At 33.5% G+C, this 16,506-nt stretch overlaps 3 protein-coding genes and 1 long non-coding RNA gene across 4 annotated transcripts; 1 reads left to right on the top strand and 3 right to left on the bottom strand.

Annotated features, from left to right (window-relative positions):
• Window positions 1-4: 4 nt before the first annotated feature.
• LOC135798175 (FK506-binding protein 5-like) lies at window positions 5-3,372 on the bottom strand. Its single transcript, XM_065310926.1, has 5 exons — window positions 3,231-3,372; window positions 3,016-3,172; window positions 1,799-2,957; window positions 967-1,747; window positions 5-909 (listed from the first exon to the last, which is right to left on the bottom strand). Exons 1-5 carry the CDS (start codon window positions 3,335-3,337, stop codon window positions 117-119), a joined length of 2,997 nt encoding a protein of 998 aa, XP_065166998.1. The 5' UTR covers window positions 3,338-3,372; the 3' UTR covers window positions 5-116.
• On the bottom strand, window positions 3,348-5,302 carry LOC135798176 (myrosinase 1-like). Its single transcript, XM_065310927.1, has 5 exons — window positions 5,084-5,302; window positions 4,339-5,012; window positions 3,758-4,204; window positions 3,595-3,701; window positions 3,348-3,537 (listed from the first exon to the last, which is right to left on the bottom strand). The coding sequence occupies exons 1-5, from the start codon at window positions 5,229-5,231 to the stop codon at window positions 3,429-3,431; spliced, it is 1,485 nt and encodes a 494-aa protein (XP_065166999.1). The 5' UTR covers window positions 5,232-5,302; the 3' UTR covers window positions 3,348-3,428.
• A 4,288-nt stretch (window positions 5,303-9,590) lies between these two features.
• LOC135799468 (uncharacterized) lies at window positions 9,591-10,284 on the top strand. Its single transcript, XR_010550009.1, has 2 exons — window positions 9,591-9,725; window positions 9,789-10,284. It is a non-coding gene; the product is annotated as an uncharacterized lncRNA (long non-coding RNA).
• A 2,270-nt stretch (window positions 10,285-12,554) lies between these two features.
• Window positions 12,555-16,396, bottom strand: beta-Man (beta-mannosidase). Its single transcript, XM_065312340.1, has 13 exons — window positions 16,209-16,396; window positions 15,813-15,961; window positions 15,606-15,754; window positions 15,091-15,549; window positions 14,859-15,012; window positions 14,521-14,806; window positions 14,352-14,459; window positions 14,102-14,292; window positions 13,763-14,043; window positions 13,476-13,623; window positions 13,213-13,424; window positions 12,969-13,160; window positions 12,555-12,907 (listed from the first exon to the last, which is right to left on the bottom strand). Exons 3-13 carry the CDS (start codon window positions 15,645-15,647, stop codon window positions 12,656-12,658), a joined length of 2,325 nt encoding a protein of 774 aa, XP_065168412.1. The 5' UTR covers window positions 15,648-15,754; window positions 15,813-15,961; window positions 16,209-16,396; the 3' UTR covers window positions 12,555-12,655.
• Between the last annotated feature and the right edge of the window lie 110 nt (window positions 16,397-16,506).

The raw sequence follows: 16,506 nt of genomic DNA, 5'->3' as shown, positions 1-16,506 counted from the left end.
CGAATGCAACCCAACACAGTTTTAATCCTTATAAAAATTAAATATAAAGTTAAACAAGTGTAAAATGAAGTATATGAAACATTCTTCTATACCATCATAGTAAAGTGTTCCACACATCATCCGGCTGGATCATCGCGTTTAACTCTTTTAAACCTCGTTAATTCTCCTTCATAACTTTGTGGCAATGCTCCAAAAATATCGTTTTCCGATAATCCGGAAATTATCTGATTACTTTTCCCCGCATGACCATTTTGGAAATTCTTCTCTAATCGCTTCGATTTATCCAGACTATTTTCTATATGTGTATTGCGTTCTCGAATCGCCGCAAGATGGCGAACCATCGGTCCGCCGCCATGTAAAGCCGCCATGTTAACATTAGACCCACCGGCATTTTCTAAAATCTGTCGTTTATTTCGGTTTAAAGGTCTTCCATTTGCGTCGTACAAATAATTCGTGTTATCATACGCATCCTCGTTCAACCGAGCAACATAATCTCTCGCTTTAATATTTCGTTTGTTCATACGTGGCATAACGTCTGCTGCATTCTCGTCATTCGCTTGTAGATGGTCATAATCACCATCTAGGTCATCGTAATTTTCTAGTTCCTGTGCGGCTCGCTTTCGCACAGCAGTACGATCGTCGAAATTATCATCATCAAACTCGTCGCTTTCATCATCTGCTTCGTCCTCATCACCGCGATAGTTCCGAAAGTGCATGTTCTGTACATCATAATCACGTTTATCACGAGGATTATAATCATAATCATCAGTGTAGCGCCGTCTTCGCTTCATATTATTGGCACTGTCTAGTGCCTGCATATCTTCTAAACTCAATACAGGTTCGGTTTTGCGTTCTTGACGAACACTTGCTTGATTCGAAATGGCTCTTTTGCTTAGATCTCCATCCTCACTTACAGAAAACGAGGGTTGAATATTATTAATCTTTACATATTATTAAAATTATTACCTGTTAGTATTTGTGTTTTCATCTGCAGCTGCAATATTAATTTGTTTCTCAGAGTAGATGTCGCTGTCTTGTGCAGTTTCTTCTTTTAACTTTGCATCAGCGTTTTCTCTCCTCATTTCGAATGATTTTGGTTCAGAAACCTCCGAGGAACTTGGTGTTATTCTTGTAGTTGCCTCGCTATCCTTGTAGTTATGATTGATGCCACTCTGAGCAGGCGCAAAAGAATTATCCGGTACTGTCTCAATTTCTTCGATTTTGACACTTTTCTTGTTGTTCTCGTTTTGATGAAACGATTTATCTTTCTTTGCTTTCGTATCACGTTTCATTACCACTGCATCTTTTCCATTGTTAATAACAAGATCAGAAGATTCAGCATGGTTTTCTACTAAAGCAACGCTATCATCATTGACGTTTTCAGTTTTGGCCGCCTTCGATTCTACCGGGTTTTTGACCGGTCCATGTAATTCTACTTCCACGTGAGTGCCACCTTCGTGGTACCGCGCGCCACGCTCGCTTTTTATGGACTCTGTGAGAGAAGCGCTTTCTTTGACAAGCTTTTCGAGCTTTTCGGCGTCCAGGCCGCCGACAGCAGCAGCAGCAGTGGGTTTGGAGTTTTTCGTTGCAATCGCACGTGTCACTACCAGGCGTTCTTTGGCAGGTGCGATTGCAACATCTTGTTTTTGATTTTGTACTCCAAACCCCATTTTGTTAACGTCAACAACATTGCTATCTCGTTTTACTTTATTTGCGGACAAGGTTTGTTTTGCAATGCTTTTCACACCTAGAAATTAGCAATATAGTACAATATGTAATTTATAATCTTATATCATACCTTCTCGCGTATCTGTGTTTTCGACAATATCATTACTGTTAACATCACTGGATACATCCACGTCATTTTCTGCCACATGGCGTTTTTGTCTAATATGGCTTACTAAAGATTTCTGTTCATTGTTTTGCGCTAAATCAATATCACTAGTTTCCTGTTCAAGCAAATTTCTTTTTTCTCTGGGCTTTTGTTCCGGTTCATTTAATTCAATCGAATTATCATTTACAACTTGTTTAAGTTTATTAGACTCGTCACCAAGATTCAATTTATCATCAGGACTCGATTTTGTGTTAGAATTCAAAGCTTTAATTTCTCGTTTAACTTGTTCCTTTATTTCAGTAATCTTATTCTGAATATTGCGTTGAAGACGTTTTTCATAATCTAAATCTTCCGCTGTTTGTTTTTCGCGTTTTTCGAAATCCCCCCCTTTACCTTTTTTACCCTCTGCTTCAACAGTAGTACTAGCGGATGCTAATGGTGACTTGTTACCACTCACTGTCAAATCACCAGAACTCTCTAATCCTTTAACTATATCATTCACATCTGGTTTAGTACCAGCTTGTTGCCGTTTTTGCCTAATAAAACTTTCGCCTTCATTGCGGTAATCCGCAATTTTCTTCGTTTCTTTGAAAGGTTCTTCTGCTTTTTGCGGGTCGGCACTTTTTTTCTCCTTGATAGAAGATTCTGATGACAATCCAACACTATTTGAATGCGTTTCTTTAGTAAGTCCTATTTTATTAATTCCATTGTCTAAATCTTCGTCTTCCATTTGTGCTTCACGTTTATCTACCGAATCGATGTTTTCACTATCTTCATCGTCGGAACTAATTGAATTTAAGTCGCTTATAATTTCTTTTAGATTATTTTCAATAACAGATAGTTTAGAATCTCCATTGGTACTCAATTTTGCTTTGTCCGCTTTTTTAACATCACGTTTTTGATCATTCTTTTCTAATTTTTGATTATTTAACATGGGCTTATCTTGAAAGTGTGGATTCATTCTAAAACTTCGTATAATATTATCGGATTCAAGATTCTCAGAGTTCCTCTTAACATAATTATCTTCTCCACTGTTGGGAGCATCCTTATCGCGTTTATTATAAGAATTCTTAGCGTTCAATTCATCTTGTAAATTTTGAAACTCGTAGATTCTTGAAATAGGCTAAAAACATTTTTTTATACAATTTATACTAGAATAAACTACAATAAAAAACGCATACTTCTAAAATACCGATGGGTTTACCATCTTTGTAAACAATTCCAAACGGACTTCTACGATGCTTATATTTCTGATGACTCTGTACATAATGGCGATCTTCATAATCAGTGACTTCAGCAGCTTCACGCTTACACACGGGTCTTATGTCATTGTTAGGTCTATATATTGAATCACAATCATATAATAAGAAGTAAAACTACTGATAAGATCATTTACCTATTTTGGTATTCTCCGTCAGTCAGAGCTTTGGCTGCTAATAAATGTGCACAACTTAAAAGTAGTGTAACAACTGTATAATATTGTAGAATGTGGCATACTTTCATAATAAATGGATACTGTGGTGGGCAAATTTAATATGTCATATTAGACACAAAATTGACACAAAGTTACTAGATTGACAATAAATAAATTGACTTAAAGATATCTCCTATTAATAATATTTTGATAAACATATGCTGAATCCTTTGGAGTTCTTTTTCTTTTTGGATCTTCAAAATCGACGTAGAACATTCCGAAACGCAACCTGTAATACAAAAACGATTATGATTTATTTAACATTTTCTCACTGTAAGTCACGCACGTGTAACCATCACTCCATTCGTAGTTATCCATAAAAGACCAAGCAGTATAACTCTGCACGTTGCATTCATCAATTTCAATGGCTTCCAAAACTGAGGTTAGATAACCCTAAAATATGTTTTATTAATACAAGTAACTTTTTTTCTGTATTCAACAATGATTACTTGATAATACCAAATTCTTTCTTGATCATTAAGTGTTTCATTCTGAAAACCGGCATAACCATTTTCTGTAATATAAACCTTTGGATTGTCATAAGTCTCTTTTATATAATTTAACAAAAGTCGTAGTCCATGAGGATATACTGTAAAAGTATCTCTTGCTGTTTGATTCCAAGCAGGATCTGCAGTTAACACTACGCCTAGGTCATTGTCATAACTTGGATTATCATCTGGTGTTTGATTCTCACTTAGAGTAGACAAATGAGAAGTATAATGATTGAGACCTAGAAAATCGGCAGTTCCTCGGATATAATCTACTTCTTCAGGGGTAAATGTTGGTAAACGTGAGTGAGCATAACCCTGGAGTGAGCTATAGTTGTCTATTCGAGTTCGCATGGAAGGTGGGTAATCGCCATCTTTTGAATAGATTGGATTAGCAAACCAATCAAACTAAAATAATTTAAGAATATCAAATTTAGTAGTGACAAATAACTAGTGACCGACCGAAATATTGGTTTTGGCCGAAGTTTCGGTTTCGGCTGAAAAACCAGTTTCGGTCGGACTCTACAATTGACATAACCTACATGAAAATTTGTAGCCCTTTCAGCAGCAATTATATCATCAGGGTTGTTAGGATCCAAAGGTACGTGCCATGGGTTTTCCATTGTAAAACCAACTTCTCCACCTTGTCGAGCACGAAATTCGTCTTGATATAAATGATAGGCAGCCGCATGAGCAAGAAGAAGATTATGTCCGCATTGATAAGTGCCAACACCTTCGGAATGAATAAAAGGCGCAAGAAATTGTTCTTCATATGACATAGAACATATAGAGAAAGGTTCATTAATAGTAATCCATGTCTTTACTCTATCTCCAAATTCTTCGAAAGCCACTCGAGCAAAATGTACGAAATAATCAACTACGAGACGATTAGACCAACCACCAAGGTCTTGGATACTCTGAGGTAACTCCCAATGATATAGTGTTATCATTGGTTCTATTCCATTATCAATCAATTTGTTAATAAGTTCGTTATAATAACGTAGACCATCAGGATTTAGATCGCTGATTCTAGCCGAAGGTAGGATGCGAGGCCAGTTAAGAGAGAAACGATAAAAATTTACGTTTAACAATTTAAGATTCGCAATGTCTACATCGATTTGATTGTAAGAGTCACATGCGATGTCTCCATTGGAACCATCCTTAATCCATTCAGGAAATGTATGCGCATAATAATCCCAAACACTTTCTGATTTTCCTAATTAATTAGAAATAAAATTTGAAATTAAATTTTTAAATATATTAAAATTGGTTCAGATTTTAACTTACCTGATACATTCCAAGCACCTTCAATTTGATAAGATGATGTGGCAGCACCAAACTTAAACGAATCCGGAAATACAATATTTCGATTTCCCTTGTGGCCAAAAACTAATATGACGTTTACACACAAAAAGAAAATTAGTTTTAAATACATTGTGTCTCAATTTGCATGTAAATGTTAACGTGTAATATATTGTACAAGTAAATAATTTATATTTTAGCAGAGATATTTATACTGGATTCAATCCTAATCATTTTATGAGTAGAACCTTTTATAGATAATAAGAAGTGTTTGTTTTATATAATTTTTACATCGCGAAGGTCAAGTTTAAAGTAATAATTGAATTTCATATTATGATTTAAATCTGATTCTATATTTTATATTTTTATTCAAATAGGTTTTGTTATGGCAGACGCTTTAATAATAATGTATAGATAAGAAAATGTCAATATTTGTTTGAAAAGGTAATGTATTTCACAGTTGGTAACAAACATATATATTAATAAAATAGTTGAGTAGTTAATCCAATTAAAAATATTGCGTAATCGAAACCTACCCGCGCTTTTGTTGACAAATATATATATATAGCTACTTTTAAATTTTTATAGACTGAGTATGGTGAAATGCGTTTGATTTTGTTTGTAAATACATGTTTCTGAGAATCTTGCATATATCAGACACATTGTTCATGTCTCTAATTGTTGCGTTAATATGTATGTATTTGTATATACGTGTATTCATAGGCGAATAATCAATTTTTTATAGCTTAATTACATATTTTAGCACTCTTTTAACTTAGTTGTAGAGTTTGGCCCTAACATGCCTTCATTCTATAGTTTCTCAAATATCATATTTAATCCTATAATATTTTTTTTACTTTCCCTTATTAAGAATATTAACCAGGAGGACTGCTAGGTAAATAAAAGTGAGTAGGTATATCGAAGGGCACAATAGGATGGAGGAGACCACGATGCTCATACTTTCTTTCAGTTTGAAAATCTCAAAATACCTTTTTTATACTGTTACTGTCCTTATACACACTCACCTAAACAGAAAACATTTCCTCACTAAAAAATGTTGTAAGTGTAAGTGTTTATTGTAATAAAAAACATTAAAAGACTTTACACTGTAATATTTTTTACTGCATATTTTATTTTTCTGGCAATATCTAATTTCCGACCGAAACCACTTCTTTCAGTCGAAATCGAAAGTTCCACAGAGAATGAACATGTTTTTTGGAGACAAAAATAAATAGTCACTCATAATCAGTCAGCCGTTATTTAGTTTCTCATATAATTAACTTTTCGAGGATTATTCTATTATAGGTAAGAATCCATATTTAATCAACATTTTTGCCAATTGGCACTAAACAAAAATGAATAGGAAAGTACGCAGTTTGTATAAGAAGGACTGAAATACATATTTAGAAACCTAAAAATTAGGTAAAGAACAATTAGTACGAAAAATATGGAATTGGGATATTGAGATAGCTGTTCCTAGATTTGCTCGATCATGACTAATCGCAGCGCGAAATCCTCCGACTTCAATTTCGGTTTCGTTAGTAGCCCAAATCGAGAAATCTGAACCGTGGTTTTGCCAAATCTAAACAGAAACCAATACTTGGATCGGACTCGAGGAATACCTAAATTTTATATTCTAGGACACACAAATGATCACTATATATAAATATATTATTTGGGTGTGTGTTCAGAAAACTGTACCTACGTAAATACGAAAATTTCTGTTATATTTTATACCTTGAATGTTTGCGATTTTTTTTAGGTGAAAACTTTTTTAGCGGCGTTTTGCAATTTTTGGAATGGGCAAAAAATTAAACTCGCGTCAAGACATGTGACCTGATCGAAAACTTGTAAGACGGAGGGTGAGTAGACCGCTGGCGCGGCGTAGGAGAGACTGTAATTCTCCTTCTCTTTCTACCGCGCGGTGAAAATGTATGCCTGCTTCTGCTGTTCGCTGTAAGCGGCGCAGGGCGTGAGTGTGCGTGTATGATTGTCCTACAACCTGCTACGCGCATCCTTAGATGGTCACTGCTGATGGCTCAACCGTCTCTATAGTAAAATTTGTAAAATTCGTGTACCTATGTAAAGTGAAACAAAAAAAATTAAAATATCAACTATTCATCGAGAAGATTTAACAATTGAATTGAAAAGATTACGTGAATATCCTTTGCATACCATCACCAAAACACTTCTTTATTTTATTTTGACGTGATAACGTCTTTAAAATCGTTTTAGTTGGGTGACTGTTCAGAAACTGTGTCACGAGACTTCTCGAGGTCGATCGCAGGTATACCCCCCTCTCGTTATAACGAGAGAGAGACGGACCGATCTCCCGTCTCATCTCGAGCGCTGCCAGTCATTCCGTGAAATCCACACGAGCGGAGGCAGGCATAGCGTTCGAGTGAGTGGACCGATCTTCCGTCTCTCTCACTCTAGCGGCATACAAACGAATGGAGATTTTCTCGTGCGGTTAAGTTTTCGTTGAATGTGAAACAAAAGACAGTGAAACAAAATTTGAAGTGCAATGTCAGATGTTTCAAAGTCTACTACGTTAAAAGGAACAACCATCGACCTGACTTTTGCAAGGCACATAACAGCTGAAACCCTTCCTTTTATTTCTTACTTTTCCTATCATCGTCCTATCCTGAACAGAATTACCCAGATTGGAAACAGATAAATTTACGTGATTTTACGTAATTTAAAATTTGAAAAAATTGTTATCTTCATTAATTCCTTACTTCACAAAAACTTATATCACCAATAAGACGTTATCACGTAAACATCTCGATCGTAAACCTACTTTACAAACAACCAATTTTTTAATAAGTATATATTTTATATAGGTATTTTATCATTTAATTGTCAACGTTTACGTCCGCATGTAGATGATCGAGCAGTTGTCGATCATGTTAAAAGATGATTGTGTTAATTTTATTAGAAACTCATATGTAATGGGTAATGATAAAATAATTGACATTCCGAATTTCAACTTTGTTGCGAGTTCCAGGAGGAACAATCATCAAGCGCGAGGAGTAGCTATTTATCAAAATATGAATACAGTTCATTATTGCCCAAACTATATGGATATTATGGATGTGTATGTGAAATACACCAGCATGTTTAATGCTACTCTTTCTGATATCGGCGATATGTGTATAAGTCGTTGCCACTCTGGTGATAATCAGTTCATTACTATGGTTGCGATTTACATTTCTCCAGATAAGTCATTGCGTGCTATACTCGTACAAGAATACTGGTAAGAAAATTTTTTCATTTACTTTAACATAAATTTTACAGACAATAAAAATCAACTATGAAATAAATTTTTAAATGATAAATTTGGTTTAACGATGTCAAATGATCGCAATCTTAGCACAACAAACTATCAAACTACAATTGAGCGGTCTAAGATTCGAATAAAAATTGTTCTTTTCTTCAACTACCATTAGATTATTCTAGTAATGATGATTGTGAATAAGTCGTTGAAATTATAGATAATAGTAATTGTAATTTACACTTACAATTGTAATTGTAAGTATTAGGTTACATTTTTAATGAAATATGAATTGCCACGATTGTCACGATAGCGCAATAAATGAATATTGCATTTAACCACTTAAATGATATTATACTGATGATGATATATTTATACTGATAAATAAAGCAATTTTTGCGAAATCATTCCCTAACCATTCCAAAATATTCAAAAATGCCCAACCTAAATGTTCAAGTTTTTTCTTCTGACGGCACTCCCAGAGTTCAACCCGATTTTTTCCTTCTTTTTTTTAATTAGCTGGTAGAGTTACAGAAGATGCGTCACCATAAATGTTTAGCTCGAAGCACAGTTATATGGACCGCCGATAGAAGTGAAAACTTGAAACATTTTTTATTAAAATTTGAAATTTTTATTATTCAAATATATTACAGCAAAATATTTTCATATTCATTCTTTGCATTTTGTCATCAGTAATTTCAGTTTAAATTTAATACTGGTGTTCTGGAACATGCTTTGAAATTGTTTTTGAGGATTGATCTGTCTATAAATTAATCCAATTAGCTGCTCTTTTTTTATCTCTATTCCGTTTACTTTTTGTTTATCTTGCTTTTTACAAGTTTAATTTTTATCTCCTTTTCAAATGTTATTGTTTAATGTCGAGACATTCGCGAATTAATTATTATACATAAGTAAAACTAGAACTAAGGTTGATCAACCACCAAAAAGAAACTTCAAAATTTTCAAATTTCATTACATTTAAAACTATTAAAGGTGAGAAAAAATCAATACATATGTGTGTGAAAAATCAAAAGTGACCAAAAATATTAGCCGAAAAGATAACATTACTTCCTGTATGATGAAGCATTTACTGTCTGCTCATTACAAAGAAATTTATGGAAACTTAACTTCAATTCAAAAATCATTGTCAGCGGGTTAAAAAAAAATTGACAGATGTTTTCTGAATACGCAATTTAATTTTATTTCAATCTCAAATAACTTAAACAATATTGATAATTAGAATAATTTTTATTTCTTTTTTATATTTGCAGCAATTTTCTTTCGTATTTTGTTTTCAATTGTAGTTTTTGAAACAAAATTATCCTTTTGACTTCAATAACATAAAACCTCTTAGTATGTATATGTAATTAAAAAAATGGTAGGCTTGTAAGAACTTAAAGGAATATTATATTTTAGATTAAATTATCACCGAAAGATTATGAAGCTATAATTATGAAGTGGATGTCGAAGAAAAAATTGCCCTTGAGTTTTTTCGATGGCGAAAAAATTTTGGTCATATATTAAATCCCAAAATCAGTGTACCCGACGTTATTGCGCTCTGCGAATGGTGATGGAACATTTTTACAAGCAACGAGTGAGAGTCAAGAAAATTTTGAACAATAACTGTTCTAAATTTTCATTCTCTGACAATGGTTGGACTTTGATGATCTTCAGATCATATTTCGGCATAACTACTTACTTCATCAATGATAATTGGCAGCTACAAGCTTTAGATTTAATTCCTAAAAATTCCACAAAAGTGGTCGACATAGTGGAAAAGTTATCGCGGAAGTATTTTTAAATGCATAAACGAATATGGGTTAGAGAATAAGATTCAAGGAATAACCTGATAATGTTGATAATGCAACGGCAAACTTTACATTTATGTGTGAATTAAATATTTTTGAAGTGATCAATTGTTTTATCATATAAATCAACATTTTTGTTGTTTTGTCCATATGTTGAACCGTAATGTTCAAGATATTATGAAAATGTTGAAAGTATACCTTCTCGTAATATTCCGGACACCTAATTAGACGAATTGACTGAAATTATTTAAAAATGATTTTTATCCATCATCCCCTATTCGTTAATTACGCAGTACTTAATACTTTTATTAAAATAAGAAAGTCTGAGCAATTACAAAATAATTTTAACGTTTGTAAAATACAACAACCAAATAAATTCAAATAGTTTTAGATGTTAAGTCTACATAGACTAGAATTCATAATATGATTGAAGTAGGAATCAATTTTAAAAAAAGCTTAAATTTATTTTGGTTAAGTCTGGAAAAAAATAAACGTATAGGAATGTTAAAACTAAGTGAAAATGAGTGGTTATAACTTGAACAAATATTTAAGAAATTTAAAAATAGTTTCGAACGCAAATTGTGATGAAAAATACGTAATGCTGTCAATTGTTGTTGTTGCTTTTAACATACTTATCTCAGATCTTGAATCCACAAGGTTTGTGTTACCCAATAAAGTAAATCGCACTATTGTTGATGAAACTCTTTCAATTGCTTATCAAGCATCTAGACATAAGATGTTAAACATTACAGAAAAACCAATTTGGTTTATTGTTTGAGTTTGATTTTGAATTCTCTAAGATGATGTGATGTAAGCATTACTGTACTTAAATTCTTGATCATCGTGCAATTTAAAAGATAAAATTAGGAGTAGTTAAATAAGTTTGTTTTAAATGAAAAAGTATTTTTGTAAAAAGAAAATTTATGTTAAGTGCATGACGAAAAATTGTTTATGTAGGCAACATTCTGTGGATCACAATTTTTGAATTAGACAATAAAACCAATAGAAAATATAAGAAAAAAGGGTTCACACGAGAGTGAGATATTTGAAACTCTCGTCCACTCTCGTCTCACTTGAAACCGCCTTCTAATATTACGCTCATCGACGAAAAAACGTGTGCTTATTTAATGTACAGCAACGAATTCCCACTCTGTACTGAGACTTCTGATGACCTTACTCATACGTGCAGAAATTGGTTTGCAATAATGAATTGAAATATCAAAAATATCGTCAATAAGTTAAAAGCAGTTCAACATGTCGTCCAGAACAGTCGTAACGGAAGCAATACGGACAATAATAATACGAGTATTCTAGGAAAAACAGCTAATATTTGTATCATAGCGTACACCGAAACAGTGAAAAAATTCAAAATATTAGAGAAAGAACTAAATAGCATCAAAAAAACATTTAAATCATGCAGGAGAGTTGATAAGAAACAATTCACTGGCTTGACACACGCAAACACAATCCATGAATAACAAAATTTACAAACGGGCTAATAATGGCAAAAATTAACGTACTGCATCCATCAATTCTATCTCCAACGGATTTAAAATCGATAGTATCCAGTGAGACATAGAAAAGCTTTGATTTCTTCAGTTGGTGAAATTTTATCATTATTTGGTTTTATTTCAAGCGTAGATATAACGTGTCCCAAAAATGGAACTTCTTTTCGTAAAAGTTCTAATTTATCGAGTGGTATCTTCAGGTTAAATTCATGCAAAAGAAATGATTGTGAAATATTGGAGAAAACAACTATGTATATCGTCAATATAAACAACACAAAATTAATACATATCACTTTTTCCCTTATTTCGATATCGCTGACACCTAACTTTTTTTGAGTTTTCTCTCTCTTTCAATTTCATCAGGTTTTGGCCCTTGATCTTTATCATTATTCAAGAAAACAGCTCCTACCAATTTTTCTTCATCTTAAACAATTGAAATAAAAATAAAGCAAAACCACTATTTCAACAATACACAGTATATATACATACATTGAACTTGCCACTAAACCCATTGAATTTTACATATAAGCTACACATATACAACTATATACATATCGGTGATGCGAACACACGAGATTTGCCCCTACCAAAAAGTGCCTAACCCCGGATAAATAAGTTTTCACTTCAAAAAGTTTTACATAATTTCAAGTAAAGATTTATACTTATAGTTTTATAGTGGCTTTTTTCTACCTACTACTTTTTACTGATGTATGAGATATTACTTAGGTACTTGTCAATGTCTGAATCTTCAAGAAAAGTAGTGTTATCTTCTAAGTTCCTCTCTTTCTTTGGGTTGCCAAATAATTCTGTATCAACCACATTTCATGGTGACGCTGTTACTTATTAAATTCTATGGACACAATCAATTAAAGTTACAAAATGTTTAGTTTATTGTCCAACATATTGCATTAATTACACAATATTAAAAACATTAAAATATTATTAAAATAATATTAAAAACACAACACTATATTAAAGTACTAGAAGGAAAATATGCTTTATCTCTAAGATGCGTGACATGTAAGCTCTTTACAACGTCATCTAAAGGAGAATAATTTTCCAATTCAAACACTATGTCCTTTCGTTGTTGCAGCATTGTAAACCCATTCTCAGAGAAAACTCCAGCAAGAGTAGATTCCAACCATACGAATACCGCTGGTAGATCACTTGTAACACTTACCAATATCTTCGTGGATGTTATTTGCTCCACGTGTTCAATCTTTGAAAATAATATTATTTAAACATAAAATGTATAATGCACCAAACCCAAATCATTATACCTGTACATTTGCAAATGGAATAGGTGCATTTTTAAGCGCCACAGGGTAGATAAAGTTTTCTGGCGCAATCATCGACGTGGTGTTTGACAACGTAAGTCGAACAAAACAATCAGTGTAATCAGAAGCGCATTCAGCATTACGCGTTAAGAAGTATTTCATGTTGATTTTCGTAAGGCGTTGGGAACCCATCCTCTAAATATAAAAACATAACTAAACAAATATTTTAAAAATCAGTTCCACGTACAATATCAATTTGTCGAACTTTTTCATTCACTGCTAGAAATGAATTCCAATTAAAGATGGCAATCTTTAAAGTTGCGTTAAAAATAGGTGTAGGTTGATCAGATACAACGGTCACATCAACCATTTGAGTAGGATACTGGTGAGAAGTAACTATGATTGGCGCAAAGAAGTCTTTCGCGTAGTAATGAAGCATTTTCCATTTACCAGTTGATTCTAACATCAAGAATGGTTAAGTATAACTTAATAAAGTGATTTAATACTTACCTATTCCAGACCAAGTTGGTGCTAGCCAGGGACAATTCAATTGCCAATACAACGCACCCATTGTCATTCCATGTCCTGCTGAATCTAAGTAACTTTGCCATTGGCGATAATGTTCCGTCTCAATTTTTACAGCCATTGCTTGAATAATCTGCAAAAATAATGCAAATTAATTCAAGCTGGGACCACAATCTATTATAAACTTAATGATTCATACGTCTAGCAAATAGCAATATTTTGTTTGTTTTATAATAATAAACAATATGTACATATTGTCGTTATATACGAACCTGCGTGTAAAAAAAGAACGCCTTATTGTAACTTTCGATGTTAACCTTTGGTCTCATATCCAGTCGACTCTTAATCAAAAATTCCATTTCAATATTGCCCATTGGGTGATGCTGTCGATGATTCATGAATTTACTATTGATAAACAAATCGTTGGAACTGTTTGTCACACTTTGCATTGAGCTATAACTCGGAAGAGCTTGATAACCATACTCCGAAGCAAAACGAGGTACTGGGTAGATATTAATGTCCCAGCTATCAAAAATATAATTGTAATAATGCACTAAAAAAACATGGATCAATCAATAAATGATTTATTTCAATATAAACAGTCCACACACCGTCACCATAATTGTTGTCGCCTGGATTGGGAGAAATATAATCATTCTCTTCACTTTTAACACCATTTGTGGGACTAGATGATAAATACTTTCGTGACGGATCATTCCTCAGAACTACGTCACGGATTGTTTTTCCATACAGTTGCCGATAGTCTGCGTCGTAGCGGGTTCGATTAATTATTGTACCATACCTAAACGATAAATATTAAATAACGAATGTTATATATGTAGTTTGTATCGTTTCAATTACCAGTTTCCAGTAAGAGCAGCTTCGTTTTCGTTGTTTCCCGCCCAGAGTACAATGCTCGAATGGTATTGTAAACGTCTCACTTGATGTTCTACTTCTTTTTCCACCGTGCTAACAAAAAAACAAAAAATAATGACATATGTAAAGATGGCGGACGTTTCTTGTATCTCACTTTAAAAATTCTTGATTAACTGGGTACATTGAACAAGCAAACATGAAATCCTGCCAGATCATGATACCCATCTCGTCAGCAAGTTCATATAATAAGTCTGATTCGTATAAACCGCCTCCCCATACCCGGATCATATTCATGTGTACATCCTTTGCACTTTGTAGTATTTTGCGGATTAGGGTTTTGTTATTGGAGTGTTCAGGAAGGATGTGACTTGGAATCATATTGGATCCTTTCGCAAATATTGCCATTCCATTGATTTTGAAGTAGAAAGATAATCCATTTCCTTAATAATAAACATAAGGCTACTATTGAATAATTCAATATTTGTTACCTACCAACTGGTTTTTGAACAAGTTCCACTTCTCGGATACCAACGTTAACAGATTTCGATACTATTGCACCGTTTACATCTTCGGGAACCATTGATACTGTTAACGGGTACAACACTTGACTACCGTAACCATTAGGCCACCAAAGGTCATATTTACTCTATAAAACCATCAATTTCGTATTTTTATCATAGCTTTGACCAAAACAAAAAGTATAATTTCAATATAATATTATTACCTTTAGTTGACGAAACTCCTTTTGAATAATAAACTCGTTTCCAACTGTTGCAACACCTTGGACCTCAAAATTCCACAAATCAACAGCGTGATTATTTCCGAGTGTAATCCGAAGTACCCCATCTAATTGTTTTGCAGTATTAGGCGCCATGTAAACGGTCACAGTAAATTTGTATTTGTCGCCGTCAGCAACAACTTGAAATGATACATCTTTAATATAAGTTTCATTATAAGCATTGATATAGACTGTTTTCCATAATCCCATCGAAGGAAACGCTGGGCCCCAGTCCCAAGCAAAGGATGCTTGCATCTTTCTTACATGATTAGCATGACATTCGCCATTATAAATATCTGGTACACATTTTGGTGGCACCACATAGTCTTCCGCTTGTTTGGAATAAAGTTCTTGTGATTTTTTAATTGGGGACTCAAAGGTGACGATTAACTCGTTGCTTGTTGCCTTGGTAATAAAATTATCAACCTTAGATGAACTTAAATAAATTGTTTATTGATTACCTGTAATAAGCCATCAATTGGTACTTCATATCGCACAAACATGTTATCGGTGGTGGCAATCAATTTCGAGTTCAAGTGGACAGTCGCAAAGGTGTCAACACCTTCGAAAATAATCGTTTGGTGTTGATGATTTAAGATGGTTTCCTCCACTATACCCAAAATAAGATAATATCGATTTCAAAAAATAAACAGAAAATATTTACGTACCATTAAAAATGTGGGTGTATATCCATGTTGTGTTTGCGACCCATCGCGAGTCCACATCTCCATAGCCGTAAAAATATCGGGGAGGTCACCATTACGCATCAAATCGGTGTAAATTCCACCGGGGACAACAGCGTTAAATGCTTCATGCTCTGTAATACATTGATACAACAAATGTTTACAACACAAATCAATGTCATCTTCTCAGTGTTATTATCATAACTTTACAATGTGATATAATTAAATGTCCTTGAAAGCAAATTCAATTAGTATTATTAAAACTTGTTCTAAATACGTGAATAACACAAAATATAAAAATGACCACGGTCAGAATTTAAAACTATTTGTTTTTGTTTGTATTTAGTGTGATAAAGAAGTAAATATTATATTTGTACTTACTATCTGAGTGAACAGACCACGTGCCATCCAGAGATAGCGTAGAAAACGCCGCACACAGTTGTAATGCAACAATTATCAAGTAAATTGATGCTGGCATGACTGAATAATGATGTGCACACATCGGCGACTTGCCAACGACTAGTTAATAGCCAATGCTCAAGTGAGAGTTCATGTGGCAGCTGGCATGCAATAAATTGTTTATACTTTATATCGATCGCACGTAATCAGCTACTGTATGAGAATATTATTCGCGTTCGCGGTATGTAACTCCTTATCAACACTAACTCAAAATGAATAC

The sequence above is a fragment of the Atheta coriaria genome, unplaced genomic scaffold (assembly GCF_025399875.1).
Source record: "Atheta coriaria isolate IRGN ID8LTWV9N9 unplaced genomic scaffold, Caltech_Dcor_3.1 hic_scaffold_9_pilon, whole genome shotgun sequence".
Taxonomy (NCBI): domain Eukaryota; kingdom Metazoa; phylum Arthropoda; class Insecta; order Coleoptera; family Staphylinidae; genus Dalotia; species Dalotia coriaria.
This window is presented reverse-complemented; position numbering and strand designations above follow the sequence as displayed.

What these genes read in the sequence shown, in the direction of transcription:
- LOC135798175 (XM_065310926.1), bottom strand. Translation starts at nt 3,337, where the DNA reads ATGAAAGTATGCCACATTCTACAATATTATACAGTTGTTACACTACTT. An exon ending in AACCCATCGGTATTTTAGAA is followed by an intron (nt 2,958 to 3,015) that starts GTATGCGTTTTT and finishes AAATGTTTTTAG; the next exon opens with CCTATTTCAAGAATCTACGA. An exon ending in GAAAACACAAATACTAACAG is followed by an intron (nt 910 to 966) that starts GTAATAATTTTA and finishes GTTTTCTGTAAG; the next exon opens with TGAGGATGGAGATCTAAGCA.
- LOC135798176 (XM_065310927.1), bottom strand. Translation starts at nt 5,231, where the DNA reads ATGTATTTAAAACTAATTTTCTTTTTGTGTGTAAACGTCATATTAGTT. An exon ending in AGGTGCTTGGAATGTATCAG is followed by an intron (nt 5,013 to 5,083) that starts GTAAGTTAAAAT and finishes CTAATTAATTAG; the next exon opens with GAAAATCAGAAAGTGTTTGG. An exon ending in AAAGGGCTACAAATTTTCAT is followed by an intron (nt 4,205 to 4,338) that starts GTAGGTTATGTC and finishes AAATTATTTTAG; the next exon opens with TTTGATTGGTTTGCTAATCC.
- beta-Man (XM_065312340.1), bottom strand. Translation starts at nt 15,647, where the DNA reads ATGTTTGTGCGATATGAAGTACCAATTGATGGCTTATTACAG. An exon ending in GCTGCTCTTACTGGAAACTG is followed by an intron (nt 14,293 to 14,351) that starts GTAATTGAAACG and finishes TTTATCGTTTAG; the next exon opens with GTATGGTACAATAATTAATC. An exon ending in ACCAACTTGGTCTGGAATAG is followed by an intron (nt 13,425 to 13,475) that starts GTAAGTATTAAA and finishes TCTTGATGTTAG; the next exon opens with AATCAACTGGTAAATGGAAA.